The 15751-nt window shown below is 40.7% G+C and overlaps 1 protein-coding gene across 10 annotated transcripts in view; it reads right to left on the reverse strand.

Moving 5' to 3' along the window:
- Positions 1–1194: 1194 nt before the first annotated feature.
- The window catches only part of Nr2c1 (nuclear receptor subfamily 2 group C member 1), a 58604-nt gene continuing 44047 nt past the window's right edge, over positions 1195–15751 (reverse strand). For 9 of the 10 annotated variants that reach the window (XM_045152658.1, XM_045152656.1, XM_045152661.1 and 6 more), the window contains 5 exons: positions 14861–14982; positions 9996–10135; positions 6888–7025; positions 4848–4953; positions 1195–1716 (listed from right to left, as the gene is read on the reverse strand). In XM_045152658.1, coding sequence (XP_045008593.1) covers positions 1518–1716; positions 4848–4953; positions 6888–7025; positions 9996–10135; positions 14861–14982 — 705 coding nt within the window. In that variant the 3' untranslated portion in view covers positions 1195–1517. Of the gene's footprint in view, positions 1717–4847; positions 4954–6887; positions 7026–8684; positions 8799–9995; positions 10136–14860; positions 14983–15751 lie in introns of those variants that run through there. The other variant, XM_045152662.1, reaches the window with a different exon arrangement.

Here is a 15751-nt window from a genome sequence, read left to right on the forward strand (position 1 = left end):
GAGGGCGAGAGAGAGAATGGGCATGCCAGGGCCTCCAGCCACTGCAAATGAACTCCAGATGCATGCGCTTCTTTGTGCAGCTGGCTTACGCAGGTCCTGGAGAATCAAACTGGAGTCCTTAGGCTTTGCAGGCAAACACCTTAACTGCAAAGCCATCTCTCCAGCCCTGAAAAATTTTAACACATCTTGAAAACAGATTTGTTATAAACCCATTTCGTTAAACATTTTGTTTATCTATTTATTTGACCACAGAGAGAGGGAGAGATAGAAAAAGTGAGAATGGGTGTGCCAGGGCCTACAGCTACTGCAAATGAACTCCAGGACGCATGTACCACCATGTGCATCTGGCTTACATGGGACCTGGAGACTTGAACCTAGGTCTTTAGGTTTCACAGGCATATGCCTTAACCACTAAGCCATCTCTACAGCCCATAAATCTATTTCTTAATAAACTGGGTGAGGTTTTTAAGTTTCAGTTTTTTTTATAGGGATTATAGAGTTTATATTGCTTAAGAGGAGGCAAGAGGAAAGAATACAAAGCTCCTGGCCAGGAGGAAGAAGGAGATGGGCTCCAGGAAATACAAAAGCTGGGTGAGTCTTTCCAGTGATTCCCATGGAATGGCAGAACAACAGTTTTACAATCTACTATGAAATACTGAAGCATTCTGGGCTCACTCTCTACTATGTTTAAACACAGTACAATCAAAATATTAAAACAAGATTAAAAAAAAAAACAACTCATACTGGGCAAGGTGGTACATGCCTTTAATCCCAGCACTTGGGAGGCAGAGGTAGGACTGTGGTGAGTTCGAGGCCACCTTGAAACTACAAAGTGAATTCCAGGTCAGCCCAGGCTAGAGTAAAAAAAAGATCACCTTCTGCCACGTAAATGAAAAGTGCTTGTAGCTAATAATATGTGACACTAGAAATCACGAATGGCCTAGCTCTCATTGCCAGCAATGACAGTGGTAAATGCTAAAGGATACACTGATAGTTACAAAAGCCAAAAAATATATATCCATTTATTATTTCCTGCAATATTAATATATCATTATACCATTGAGCACAAAATAATAATCTTTAACATAGTAGTTAAAATGATTACAATATGAAAGAAAATGCAAATTCACTTAGCTATATTTTAGGCACTGAAGTGAACTAGCTCAAATAAAATTAAATATAAATAGAACACAATTCAGGGGAAACAAAAAGGACTAATTTATTTGTTTTACAAAATAGAATGAGAAATCTTAGTTGAGATGGTCAAGAGGAGACAGTTTTAAGTGTCATCTTCACCAAGAATAAATTCATAGCACTTCATACTCATTTACATAAGACAGACAGTGAAATCTAATTCCTAATGTCTGCCCAGCCACCTAGAATGTTCTTCTTAAGGAAGACACAAGAAAAACACCTTGACTTTTGGTAATTTTTTAAAGACCATTTCCAGAAGCCCTGGAAACAGTGAGTCCAATTTGGTGTCTTCTGGTGTCCCGAAAAGGAACAGCAAGTTTAGTTTACAGAAATGAGATGTCAGCTTTCAAAGGCTGTGGACCAATTATTTGAGAGTTGTAATCCGCAGGCTCCATTTTTAAAATATGTGGGATGACACTGTCAATTCGTACATTCCCAATGAGACCTTTGAAAAACAATTCTTCTGTGATGGTAGCATTCATCAATCTCAATGCTGGTAATCTGAGGAGGAGTCTAGATAACCTGAAAGAAAAAGAGAAAGAAGGTTATAAATAAAAACAGAGATTTAGCAGAAAAACATTTGTAATTTCTTCATAAGATTTAATTTTCAAAACCTAAAAATCTTACTATTATTATTTTTTTATGAGGCAGGGTCTCACTCTAGCCCAGGCTGATCTGGAATCCACTCTGTAGTCTCAGGGTTGCCTTGAACTCTCAGCAATCCTCCTACCTCTGCCTCCCGAGTGCTGGGATTAAAGGCGTGCACCACCATACCCAGCTCCTAAAATCAAACTTTAATTTTTTTTTAAAACCAAGGGTCTTGACAGTGACCTGGTATGGTGGGTTGGATATGGAATGCCTCCAAGTCTCATATGTGTTTGGATGCTTAGCCCTTGTAGATGGCGCTGTTTGGGAACTTTGTGGAACCTTTAGGAAGTGGAACCTTGTTGAGGAAGTGTGTCACTGGGTGGGGGGGGTTGGGGGGGGAGGGGGGTCTTGAGGTGTTTCTTTCCAGTCCTGCTTGGTGCTCTTGTACTTTCTTTCCTCCATGCTGACATAAAGCTGGAAGGCCAACTTTCTGCTACTGCCATGCTTTCACAGCATCATGACACTTCCCCTCAAAACTAAGCCAAAATAAACTCTTTCCTTGTAGCTGGGTATTGTGACCCAGCAAGGAACATCATTTGATTTCACACACCCGTACATTACTGCAATCTGAAAGATGCCAAAGGAAGGCCTTGCTATGGACTTCTACACTGGGCTGTCTCTGCTTGGCTGTAAGGACCATGAAACTAAATTATTAAACCACTGGTCAGATCACACATTTAAGGTGGTTTCCCAATGCATTTCAGATGGTAAGATAACAATGTTTTGTTTTCAGAACACAAGAGGTTCAATAACTCTTTTCTTGGTTTTACTCTGAGAAAAAAAAAAAAAAAAAAAACCCTACTAGAAATAGAGTAAGAGACAACAGATGTTATTATGAAGATCTCTGGGCTCAAATATTGATTCAACTGGTCTCTAGTTATGTGAATGCAGCCAACTCAATGCTCCTCTCATAGTGCTGTTGTAAAGATAAATGAAATGACATTGGCCAATTGCTATGGTAGGAAGTAAGGCTCATAAAAGGGCAGGCCCATGCCTTCTGCACAAATATACTTTAAATTGACAACAGCTGCTCAAGAACAATAATTCTAGTAACTAGGAATGTGAAAAATTCAGACAGTTCCAGAATCAACTCAAGCACCTACCTATAACCTAATGGAATAGCTGTATCAAAAATGACAAATTTGGGGGCTGGAGAGATGGCTTAGCGGTTAAGTGCTTGCCTGTGAAGCCTAAGGACCCCGGTCCGAGGCTCAATTCCCTATGACCCATGTTAGCCAGATGCACAAGGGGGCGCACACATCTGGAGTTCGCCTGCAGTGGCTGGAAGCCCTGGCATGCCCATTCTCTCTCTGTGTCTCTGCCTCTTTTTCTGTTTGTCGCTCTCAAATAAATAAAAATAAACCAAAAAAAATTAAAAAAAAAAATGACAAATTTGGGCTGGAGAGATGGCTCATTGGTTAAGGCGCTTTGCCTACAAAAGCCTAATGACACAGGTTCAATTCCCCAGTATTCATGTAAAGCTAGGTGCACAAAGTGGAGCATGCATGTGGAGTTCATGTGCAGCAGCCAGAAGCCCTGGTGTGCCAATTCTCTCCCCCTCCACTTGCAAATAAACAAAGTTTGACAAAGTTATTGTTTCCAGAATAGATCTGAAAAGGGAACCAATAATGGTGTTTTTCTTTGTGGGGGGGTTGAGGGGGTTTTGAGGTAGGGTCTCACTCTAGCCCAGGCTGACCTGGAATTCACTATGCAGTTTCAGGGTAGCCTCAAACTCTCACCAATCCTCCTACCTCTGCCTCCCGAATGCTAGGATTAAAGGTGGGCACCACCACGCCCAGCTTGCATTAGCTATTTTAAAGGTCAAGATTTACTAACCATTTAATTATTCCTAGAACAGAAAATAATTAAACAATAGATTCACTAAAAATCTTTTTTATGTTTTTTTTTTATTTGACAGAGAGAGAGAGAAAGAGAGAGAAAATGGGTGTGCCAGGGCCTCCAGCCACTGTAAATGAACTCCAGAGGCATGTGCCCTCTTGTGCATCTGGCTAACATGGGTCCTGAGGAATTGAGCCAGGGTCCTTTGGCTTTGCAGGCAAATGCCTTTACTGCTAAGTCATCTCTCCGCCCCTAAAAATCTTCTATAATGGGTGTGTTGACACACACCTCTAAGTCCAACACTCTAGAAGCAGAGGCAAGATTTCAAGGCCATCCTTGGGGTCTCCACTTGAACCCATGCCATGACCTTCCAGGGCCTCCATGCAGGGACAACAGCCTTGCCTCTCACTGCCCAGTGGCCATTTCCATAAAACCCACATTATAAATAATTATGCCCTTTCCAATATCTGCTGTACTTTATAGTACCAGGTACACTACCAATTTTGTTAATCAAAGGGGGAATAAAGCTGACTTTTTTTTCATTTTGTTTTTAGAGGTGGGGGCTCACTTCAACCCAGGCTGACCTGGAATTCACTATGTAGTCTCAGGGTGACCTCGAACTCAGCAATCCTCCTACCTCTGCCTCCTGAGTGCTGGGATTAAGGGGGTATGCCACCATGCTTGGTGATAAACCTGATTTTGAAGAGGAGGAAAAGTTTCAGCATTCTTCTTTCAGGGTCCTTCCCTTCACAAGTCAGCATTCTTACTAATGTCTCAGTGAAGAACAGGTGGCCCCAACCTCAATGGTGGTAATCTTATAAACAATTGTAGCTGAACCAAACTCTAGTCTCTGGCCCAAAACTTTTATTTCTTCTTCTTTTTTTTTTTTAACTTTTATTTCTTTCTGTACCATTTCCTTCTGTTCACACTAGTTCACTTCTAAACTCAACCCTGCTCAAATTTTCAGGACACAGGCCGAACAGCAAGTCTCTCACACAAACTGTCTTTATTGCAGTTCTGACAAAGTTCTCTTCCCCTGCTATGCCAAGTTTAAGGTCAGCCTGGGCTACATGAGGCTCGCTCGCGTGTGCTCTCTCTCACGCATGCAAAACACAAGGACCCAAAACACTTTTAAATGAATTAAATATTATTTAACTTATAGATACCTGTAGGTGTCATCTGGGTATGTTCTGGTTATATAATCTTGGAATTCCACGTAAGCCTTTTCCTGAAACTTCTCAATCTGTTCCATGTTTTCTAGGCCTGGATGATCTGAAACATTCAAGTATATATTGGTAAATTTATTCTGAGCGCTCATGTAATAACACACTGAATGTGGAGACAGAATAAATAGTTAAGCTAGGTGTGGTGGCACACACCTTTAATCCCAGCACTCAGAAGGCAGAGGTAGGAGAATCGCCATGAGTTTGAGGCCATCCTGAGTATACATAGTGAATTCCAGGTCAACCTGAGCTAGAGTGAGGCCCTACCTTGAAAAAAAACAAAAAACAAAACAACAATAGCTTTTAAAAAATTGTTTATTGATTGAACTATTTATTCTTCTTTTTTTCCCCCCCCCAAAGATAGGGTCTCACTCTATAGCCCAGGCTGACCTGTAATTCACTCTGTAGTCTCAGGGTGGCCTCAAACTCATGGCCATCTTCTTACTTCTGGTTCCCAAGTACTGGGATTAAAATCATGAAAGTGGAACAGAAATATAAACCTACACAAGCATTTCAAGAGACATAGTTCACAAAATCTGAAAGAATTTCATTAAAATTATGTCTCAGTTTTCAACTTTCATGTAAAAAATAATGGCAAACTAGTTATACTACAGTGGGGACATATGTGGACTGGATGTGACTCAGTAGCAGAATACTTGCTTATCATGCAAAAGATCCTAGTTTCAATTCTTGGTGCCACAAAAAAGAAAGAAAACAGAAAAAACAAACAAACAAACCTAAATGTGTACAAATGGGAGACAGCTGCTATTAATTTGTGAAAAATTAGGCCAACACTCCGCCACTGAAGAACGTGTTCAGCCTCATCTAACAGTACAGAAAACGTGCAAGAAGGTTTTGTTATCTTATGTTACTGAGAGAAAGGAGCAGGTCTCTTCTGACAATTTTATTATAATACACAGAATGGACATATCTACCAAGATGAAAGACACAGAACCTAAGAGAACTGTCAGTTGCTCCTATTCACAAATTTGTTAAGAACTTAATGTGAAAGCTAGAAATAAAAGATCCACCTTTCTATTTGCTTCCAACTCCATAATAACTTATGACTGCAAGGAACTCCCTACCGAGTAGTAATCGCTTGCTATCTCTAGCAACTGTTACTCTACACTTGGTATCTGTACAGGTTTGCCTATATAACACTATTTCATATAAATGGAATCAAACAATCATGTGCCGCTGAGGCATCTTTCACTTAGCATTTTTTGTTGTTTTTTTGAGGTAGGGTCTCGCTCTAGCTCAGGCTGACCTGGAATTCACTATGTAGTCTCAGGGTGGCCTTGAACTCAAGGCAATCATCCTACCTCTACCTCCCAAATGCTGGGATTAAAGGCATACGCCACCACACCTGGCTTTGACTATCTTTTGATGCTTCTTTGCACTTTCTGTCACTCTCTTCCAAGGCATTTTACCATTTTACATTCCTACCTACGCCAATTTCTCCACATTCTCAAACTCTGTACTTTAACTATTAAGTAAATATATACTTGGGCATCTAAAGTAGGACAATTCAAAGTTCAAGGTCAGCCTGGGCTGTAATACGCAGTGAGTATCAGCCCAGTCAGGGCTATATAGCAACATCCTGTCTCAAAAATGCAAGAAACATAGCGGGGCGTGGTGGTGCACACGCCTTTAATCCCAGCACTGGGGAGGCAGAGATAGGAGGATCACCGTGAGTTTAAGGCCACCCTAAGACTACATAATGAATTCCAGGTCAGCCTGGGCCAGAGTGAGACCCTACCTTGAAAAACACACACACAAAAAAAGCAAGAAACAAACTAGGTGTGGTGGTGGGTACCTTTAATCCCAGCACTTGGGAAGCAGAGGAGGATCACAGTGAGTTCAAGGCCACCCTGAGACTAACTCCAGGTCAGCCTGGGCTAGAAAGAGAAACCCTACCTCAGCCCTCCCCCACCAAGAAGCAATAAACAAATTATTACTTTCTTTAAAAAAGTCTTTACATACCTGGACTGAACAGTACTATTGCCTTCAGGTAGGCATATTCATATCCATCAATGCAGAGTTTAACCATGCTGTTACAAAACTCTTGTAGTTTGAAGATGTGTTCCATCAATAATTTTCTCTTTTCTGGTGACATTTTATCTTAAAAAACAAACAAACAAAACGACTTCTAATTTTCATCTAAAATGTTTGACCATTTTTATCCAGTATAGCATTGTCCCTATTCTGCAACTCTAAATACAACCAATCTCCAAATATTTACAATTCAAAATGTCTAGAGGGGCATAATCTCCTGACTGTTCATTCAAAAAAACACACAAACAAACAAACAAAAAAACCCAAACAGTAGAGAAATCCCAAATGTAGTATTTCCTTTTAAGATATGCCTTTGAGAAGATACAGAGAAGTAACTGCATGATTAGCTGGCTAAATGAAGTATAAAAGTGGGCTGAGGATGTACCTCAGTTAACAGAGCTCTTGCCTAGAATGCATGAGGCCCTGGGTTCAATACCCAGCACCACATAAAGGTGGATGTGGTAGTACATGCCTGTAATCCCAGCACTTAGGAAGCAGAGGCAGGAGGATTTGAGGTTCATGAACTTCCTTGGCTATAGGGAGTTCAAGACCAGCCTGGGTAACATGAGACCCTCTGTCAAAAAAGTCTCACATTTTGATAATAGGACTTTATTTAAATTTACTGGTTGGCAAAATACCGAGCAAAAGTCATTTTCATTTTTAAAAGTGAGAAACTCTAGTATAATAAAACAGAAGTTTAACAAAACACATTGCCAAAACCAAAGACAAGCTGAGAAAACTCAGTTTTTCTGATAAATATTTTCTTATAGAGGGTCACACACGCACACATGCACGCAAGCATACACACACCTACCCACCCCACATCCAAAAGGTCAGGCTGTGGGGCACATGAACATATCAGGGCCAAATCAGACTAGAAGTACGATGGGAATATACTTCTAGTCGAAGTTCCTTTGAAGATAAGATTCTCTTGCTCTCTCTCTCTCTTTTTTTTTTTTTTTTGGTTTTCAAGGTAGGTTCTCGATCTTATCCAGGCTGACCTGGAATTCAGGTGTCCTCGAACTCATGGCAATCCTCCTGAGTGATGAGATTAAAGGCATGTGCCACCATGCCAGGCCAAGATTCTCTTTTTTTTTTTTCTTTTTGAGGTAGGGTTTCACTCTAAACCAGGATGACCTGGAATTCACTATGTAGTCTCAGGGTGGCCTCCAACTTAGTGATCCTCCTACCTCTGCCTTCTAAGTTCTCGGTAAAGGCATGTGCCACCATGCCCAGCTGTAGATGAGATTTTTCAAGTGATTTCTCTGCCTTTCAATGTGAAGAAACAGATGATTTAAAAATCATGGGAAAAACAAACAAACAGGTGTGGTGGCAGTAATACCAGCATTTGGGAGGTTAAGATGGTAGACTTACCACAAATTCAAAGTTAACTTGGATTACCTAGTGAGTTTCAGGCCAGCTGGGACTACAGTGAGATTCTGTCCCATGTTGAGAATGCACCTCCTCACCAGAAATAAAGAATGAAAATGTCTGTGTGTGGAGTGATGAGTGTCACATGCCTTCTATCCCTGGGGTGGAAGGGGATGGAGGCAGGAGAATATCAAGTTAGAGGCCAGCCTAGGTACACAGTGAGATGCCATCTCAAACAAAAACGTTAAAACAAACCAACCAACCAAACAGAAGGAAAAAACACCAACCAAAAAGCCAAACAAAAAAACAATGTGCTAAGGAACTAAAAAGGAATACCTAATTTATAAATTATTCCTGAGCTCAAAGGCGACAACCTTTTAGTCACAAGTCATTTTAAAGGTTAACATTTCTAAATTAGTGATTGCCTGCCTCCTCAAATGAGTGAGTGAGTTCTAATCCCCTTGGTATCTAGAAAAGGAAAAAGAAAGTAAGGGTTATTCCATGACTCTTCTGTTCTTTCTTTTTCATTTTTCTTTTTTTTTTTTGAGGCAGTATCTGGCTGTGCTGCCCAAGCCAGCCTCAGACTTCCTCAACTGGGTACCTAGTGCTTGGATTCCAGGTTTGGGCCATCATAGCCAAGGAATACACTCACATAGATTAATTCAAAACCAGCCAATCATGACTCCAAGAGCTATAATGAAGAAGGTAGTTTTAAAATTGGAAAGACATATGTATTTTAAACATTTGATTACATGTACTTATGTAAAATAACTTTAGATTCTTATGTTCCAAATAAAAGTACAAGAATTCATAAGGCCTAGACCTGAGCTATGGTTTGATTATGATTTGTCTCTGCCAAACTTTATGATGAAATTTGCTGGTCAACGTAGTGGTGTTGGGAGGCAAGCCCTGAGAGAGGGTGCTATGTCTTTCTCTCAGGACTGGATCTGTTCTTAGAGGAGCAGGGTGTTTATTACAGTGCAAACTGGAGTTTCTTGGCTCTTCCCCCCATGTGTCCTCTATGCTCTCTTCTTTAGGCACCTGCCTGCCTTTCTGCTTTGTCACTGAGACTGGGCAGATGCTGGCACCAGGCTCTTCCACCTCCAGAACCATGAGCCCAAATAAAATAAAACTTTTTCTTCTTTTTTTGTAGGGCCTCACTTCTAGCCCAGGCTGACCTGGAACTCCACTCTACAGTCCCAGCCTGGCCTCAAACTCACAGTGATCCGCCTACCTCTGCCTCCCGAGTGCTGGGATCAAGGTGTGCACCACCTATTCTGTTTTCAGCAACAGAAAACAGGCTATGGAAGTATGCTAGCTTTTAATATAACAACTTTAATTTTGTTTGCATTCATTTAAAATGTTTTGGATGAATAACAGATCTATCAAAATGTACTAATTACCTAATGTAAAAAGGATATTGCTTGGCATGGTGGCACACACCTTTAATCCCAGCACTTGGGAGGCAGAGGTAGGAGGATCACTATGATTTTGAGGCCAGCCTGAGACTACATAGTGAATTCCAGGTCAGCCTGGGTTAGAGAGAGACCCTACCTTGAAAAATAAAACAAAACAGGATTTTGGTGGCTAAAATATTAATGCAATCATCAAGATATTTAACTTTGGTCATGGTATTTTATAAAACTGATGGCTCCTGCTTTTTACCTTGTTGAAGGCTACTATGAAGACAATTGACAAACGTTGCCAATATGGTTGCTACATTCATCACTTGCCAGCACTGGGCAAGTCCAAGAGTAAACAGTTCATTCCAATAAGCTTTTACTAATGAGATGCTGTTTTCTGGCCTAGTGAAAAAAGAAGCAAAATCAAAAATCAGACATTAAAATAAGTTATAAATTCTACAATTGACCAATACACTTAAAAGTAGTATTCTTGTATTATAAGTACACTAAAAGGATAAAATGGGCATATACCTGATTTTGTTTCGAGCAATTTTCAGAAGAAATGTAATCATGGGCTAGCTCATTATCGGTTGGCCCACTAGTTTGTAAGAACGATTGCAATTACACTAAGTTAAGACTTTAAACTTCCAATTCATGGAACTTGTTGACATAAAAATTAAGAACATTGCAAAATAATCTATTTGGAAGTATGGAAATCAATTCAGAGAGAAATGGTTTGTTGCATTTTCAGAAGAGACATTAGTAACCCAATAACAAGACACTCACGATTTTACTGTAAGTAAGCAAAGGATAAAAAAAGGTCCAAAATCAGGCTGCAGAGATTATTCAGTGGTTAAATTAAGATGCTTGCCTGAAAAACCTAATGACCTGAGTTCAATTCTCCAGTACCCACATAAAGCCAGATGCACAAACTGGTGCATGCCTCTGGAGTTCGTTTGCAGTGGCTAGAGGTCCTGGTGCACCATTCTCTCTAGTCTCTCTCTCTCTCTCTCTCTCGTAAATAAATAAATGAGTAATATTTTAGCTGGGTGTGATGACACATGCCTTTAATCCAATCACTTGGGAGGATGGCTATGAGTTTGAAGATACCCTGAGACTACAGAGTGAATTCCAGGTCAACTTGGGCTAGAGCAAGACCCTACCTCAAGAAACCTCTCTCCAAAAAAGAAAGGTCCAAAATCACTGGGCGTGGTAGTGCATTCATTTAATTCCAGTACTCAAAAGAGGTGGGAGGATCACTGTGAGTTCAAGACCACTGAGACAACATAGTAAATTCCAGGGGAGCCTTGGCTAGAACAAACAGATAACAACAACACCAAGCTTCAAAGTCCATTCCTGAATTTCTAAGAATTCTCAGCAGCATAAGAAGATATTAAAGATGGACTAGAGAGATGGCTTAGTGGTTAAGGTGCTTGCCTGCAAAGCCTAAACACCCAGGTTCAATTCCCCAAAACCCATGTAAACCAGAGGAACATGGTGGTGCATGCTCATTCTCTTTCTATCTCTCTCTGTAATACATAAAATATAAAAATAAATAAATACAACAAGATAACCTATTTTTAAAAAGAAAATAGAAAAGATATTTAGAAGAGGAGCAAAAGTAATCACCATCCATCTGCAGTTAGGTAAGAATGCTCGCCAGGCCCCAGGCTCCAGCCTAAATAAAATGCAGGCACACTTTACGACCTGTGTCTTGCTTAAAAATTTCAAGATGTGCATGCACACACTTGCATGTGTAAGTTAAAATGTTAACTCCAAAGACGTAGAGACTACAGCTGTGATAACACCAGGGGAGGTGAGGACAGACAGAGGATGGGTAATGGGCTCAGGGGTACAGCAGCATAGACGCTGCTCTAATGTCCTACAGAACAGAGGGATAGGAACTGGTGGAAAGTAACCAGTTTGAAAAACAGCTAGTGGAGAGAATTTTATCTCATTTTTACTTAATTTAATTTCTATTTATTTGAGAGAGGGAGAGAATGGGTGCACCAGGGCCTCTAGCCATTGCAAACAAACTCTAGACATGTGCACCACCTTGTGCATCTGGTTTACGTGGGTCCTGGGGAAGGGAACCTGGGTCTTTTGGTTTTGCAGGCAAGCACCTTAACTGCTAAACCATCTCTCTAGCCATTTTTTAAAAAATATTTTTAATTATTTCATTTATTTATTTAAGAGAGAGACAGAGAGAAAATAGGTGTGCCAGAGCCTCTAGCCACTGCAAAGGAACTTTGTGCATCTGGCTTACATGGATACTGAGGAATCAAACCTTGGTCCTTTGACTTTGCAGGCAAGCACCTTAACCACTAAGCCATCTCTGTAGCCCCTGGCATTTTTTAAAATTTATTTATTCCATTGAGAGAGATGGAGAGGCAGACAGAGACAGAGAGTAGTTGCACCAGGACCTCTAGCCACTGCAAATTAACTCCAGATGAATACACCATCTTGTACATCTTGCTTTACGTGGGTACCAGGGAATCTAACCTTAGGCTTTGCAGGCAAGCTCCTTAACCACTGAGCAATCTCTCCAGCCCTAGAGCTCATGTTCTTTTTCTTTTTTTTCCTTTGATTATTTTGAGAGAAGAGGCAGAGAGAGAGAGAGAATGGGTGTACTAGGACCATCAGCCTCTGCAAATGAAATCCAGACACATGCTTCCTTGTGCGCATGTGTGACATTGTGCGCTTGTGTCACTGTATGTCTGGCTATGTGGGACCCGGGGATTCAAACATAAGCTCTTAGGCTTTGCAGGCAAGTGCCTTAACCACTAAGCAATCTCTCCAGCCCCAGAGCTCACTTTCTTGAAAAAGCGTTCTCTTACAACATTCATTTCACCATCCCCACTTCAGTGCTGCCTATAAATTTACCCTCTATTCATACTTTGTGGCTTTATTTATTATTTTAGGACCTGTCTTCTACACTAACATAAGGCAAGTGCTCTCACATATTTCTAGATCCCAGTGAATGATCAAAGTATATGGCATATAGAAGGAGTTCAGCAAAAAAAAAAAAAAGTATTTTTTTTTTTTAAATTTTATTTATTTATTTGAGAGTGACAGACACAGAAAGACAGATAGAGGGAGAGAGAGAGAATGGGCGCGCCAGGGCTTCCAGCCTCTGCAAACGAACTCCAGATGCGTGCGCCCCCTTGTGCATCTGGCTAACGTGGGACCTGGGGAACCGAGCCTCGAACCGGGGTCCTTAGGCTTCACAGGCAAGCGCTTAACCGCTAAGCCATCTCTCCAGCCCAAAAAAAAAGTATTTTTATTTTTGGATTTTTGAGATAGGGTCTTTCTCTCAAGCCCAGGCTTACCTGGAACTCACTATGTATTCTCAAGGTGGCCTCAAACTCACCTACCTCTGCTTCCTGAGTGCTCGGATTGAAGGCGTGTGCCACTAAGCCTGGCTTATAGAAGAACTTTGACATTACGGAGAAGGCTCAGAGAAAAGGCTAATTTGGAAAGCAAAGGATGAGAAACATGGAAATTGTTACTAATGAAAGAAGTTGAAAGTAGTGGCTGAGGAATAAGATATCAGATTATTTTATTTTCAAAGGAAAAAAAAACAAAGACTTAATAGAAGTCAATTACACTAAGATTTATCTACCTACAACTTTATTCAAAACAGAAAGCCAGATGTATTAATCCCAGCACCTGGGAGGCAGAGGCAGGAGGATTGCCATAAGTTTGAGGACACCCTGAGACTACACAGTGAATTCCAGGTCAGCCTAGGCTACAGCAAGATACTACCTCGAAAAACCAAAAAAAAAAAAAAAAAAAAAAAAAAAGCCAGAAATGTACAAGGTGGCACATGTGTCTAGAGTTTGTTTGCAGTAGCTAGAGGCCCTGGCTCACCCATTCTCTGTCTATCCCACTTTCTTTCTCTTAAATAAATAAATAAAATATTAATTAAACAATGGCCTGGTGTGGTGGCACATGCCTTTAATCCCAGCACTTGGGAGGTGGAGGTAAGAGTCTATGAGTCTGAGGACACCGTGGCACTACACAGTGAACTCCAGGTCAGCCTGGGCTAGAGCAAAACCTTACCTTGGGAGGGAGGACACCCAAAATAAGAAGCTACCACTGGGTATGGTGGTGTATGTCTTGGGACCCTGGTTCAATTCCCTAGGACCCATGTAAGCCAGATGCACAAGGTGGTGCCTGCATCTGGAGTTCATTTACAGAGGCTGAAGGCCCTGGTGTACCCACTCCCTCTCTCTATAGCTGCCTCTTTTCGCTCTCTGAAATTTAAAAAAAAAAAAAAGCAAAAAGAAATCACCCATGAGGAAGGTCTAGCTACCATACATACTCCAACAAAAATCATACCTTCCATGGCCCCTGAATCCATAACTATAGAGTCACTTACCTATATTATACTAAAAAACCCTGAATTCCTCTAGGTATTGAAGCTATAAATCTTTTTTTAGAATAAATTTTATTTTTAGTTATTTGAAAGCGAAGGAGACAAGAGGCAGAGAGAATGGATGTGCCACTACAAATAAACTGGCTTATGTCGGTTCAGGGGGGTTGAACCTAGGTCCTTAGGTTTCACAGGCAAGTGCCTTAACCACTAAGCCATCTTTCCAGCCCTACAAATCTTTTTTTTTTTTTCTTTAATTTATTTATGTGTGAGGAGAAAGAGAGAAACAAAGAGAGAGAGAGAGAGAGAGAGAATGGGCATGCTATAGGGCCTTTTGCCACTACAAACAAACTCCAGATGCATGTGCCACGGTGTACATCTAGCTTTAATGAGTAATGGGAATTGAACCCAGGCCAGCAGGCTTTGTAAGCAAGTGCCTTTAATTGCTGGCCATCTCCCCAGTGAAGCTACAAATCTTAATTAGAAAATCAGCGCTCACCCTAGTGCCTTGAAAGAAGGAATCAAACATGCACAGTGCATTGTGTTGATATGACAAATTACGGCAGCTAACTTGTATTTTCTGTATTGTTTCTGCATTACTTTTGTGTGGGAGAGTATCCATGTTTTGTAGTTTGACTGTGTTAACACAATGCTTTCCTCCAGTACTACAAATCTTTCCCAAACACACTTCTTGTTTAAAGCACATTGTGCCACAGAATCACACTGATAATAAAGGGCTTCTAAGCACTCACCCTAGTGCCTGGAAAGAAGGAATCGAAAATGCCCAGTGCATTGATAAGAACAGCAGTCTGGAGGCCGACTCCCCAATGTAGTGCACGTTCAGGTACTCAGGCATAGGAGAAGGCATGGTGAGCTAGTATGAACAGGGATTTAAGTAAGTTATCTTATGACTAAGTGTTCTAAATTCAAATTTCTTTGAAAAAAATTGAATATAAACATAACACACAAGGTAAGAATCTCATATATTCATCAAAAAAGTCCAATACTAAAATAATTCCAGTCAGTGGATTTTGGAGCGAACAACAGTGATTAGAAGAAAGTAGATCATAATTACTATCAAAGTAAGTAATATTCAAACAGTCTCAGTAAATATCAACTGTTGTTGTTTTAAAATTTCTTACTATTTTATCATTATGTATTTCTTCTTCTCTCTCCCTTCTTTAACAAGGCACACAATGTATTTCAGCTTAAGGAGCAGTTGCATATGCAAAGTTCCTTTCACTTAGGTTACAGTCAGTAACTTCAAGTGCTCACACAGCTAGGTGAGTAATGAGATTGAGGACAGGCCTGCTGGTGCCAACCAAGGACAGCCTGCTCCCAGGCACAGCTGTGACCTGAATTCAGCACAGCAAGTCATAAGACAAGGGCTCAGCACCACTACTTCAATTTTGCAAAAAGCATGGTCTGTGTAATAGCTCCCTACCTAAAATGCTGCAACTCAATAAAAACTATGCAAAAATATTCTACAGGTAAAATATGTCCAAAGGCAAACCACTCACTGGCTATTGGTTCCTATGGGCCTTAGGTAGCTATTTCAAATGTGTGACCACTGTGAAAAATAGATCCTGTATCAAAACTTTTCTGAAGCTGGGTATGATGGCACAGGACCTTAATCTCAGCAC

Source organism: Jaculus jaculus, chromosome 6, assembly GCF_020740685.1.
Source record: "Jaculus jaculus isolate mJacJac1 chromosome 6, mJacJac1.mat.Y.cur, whole genome shotgun sequence".
Taxonomy (NCBI): Eukaryota; Metazoa; Chordata; class Mammalia; order Rodentia; family Dipodidae; genus Jaculus; species Jaculus jaculus.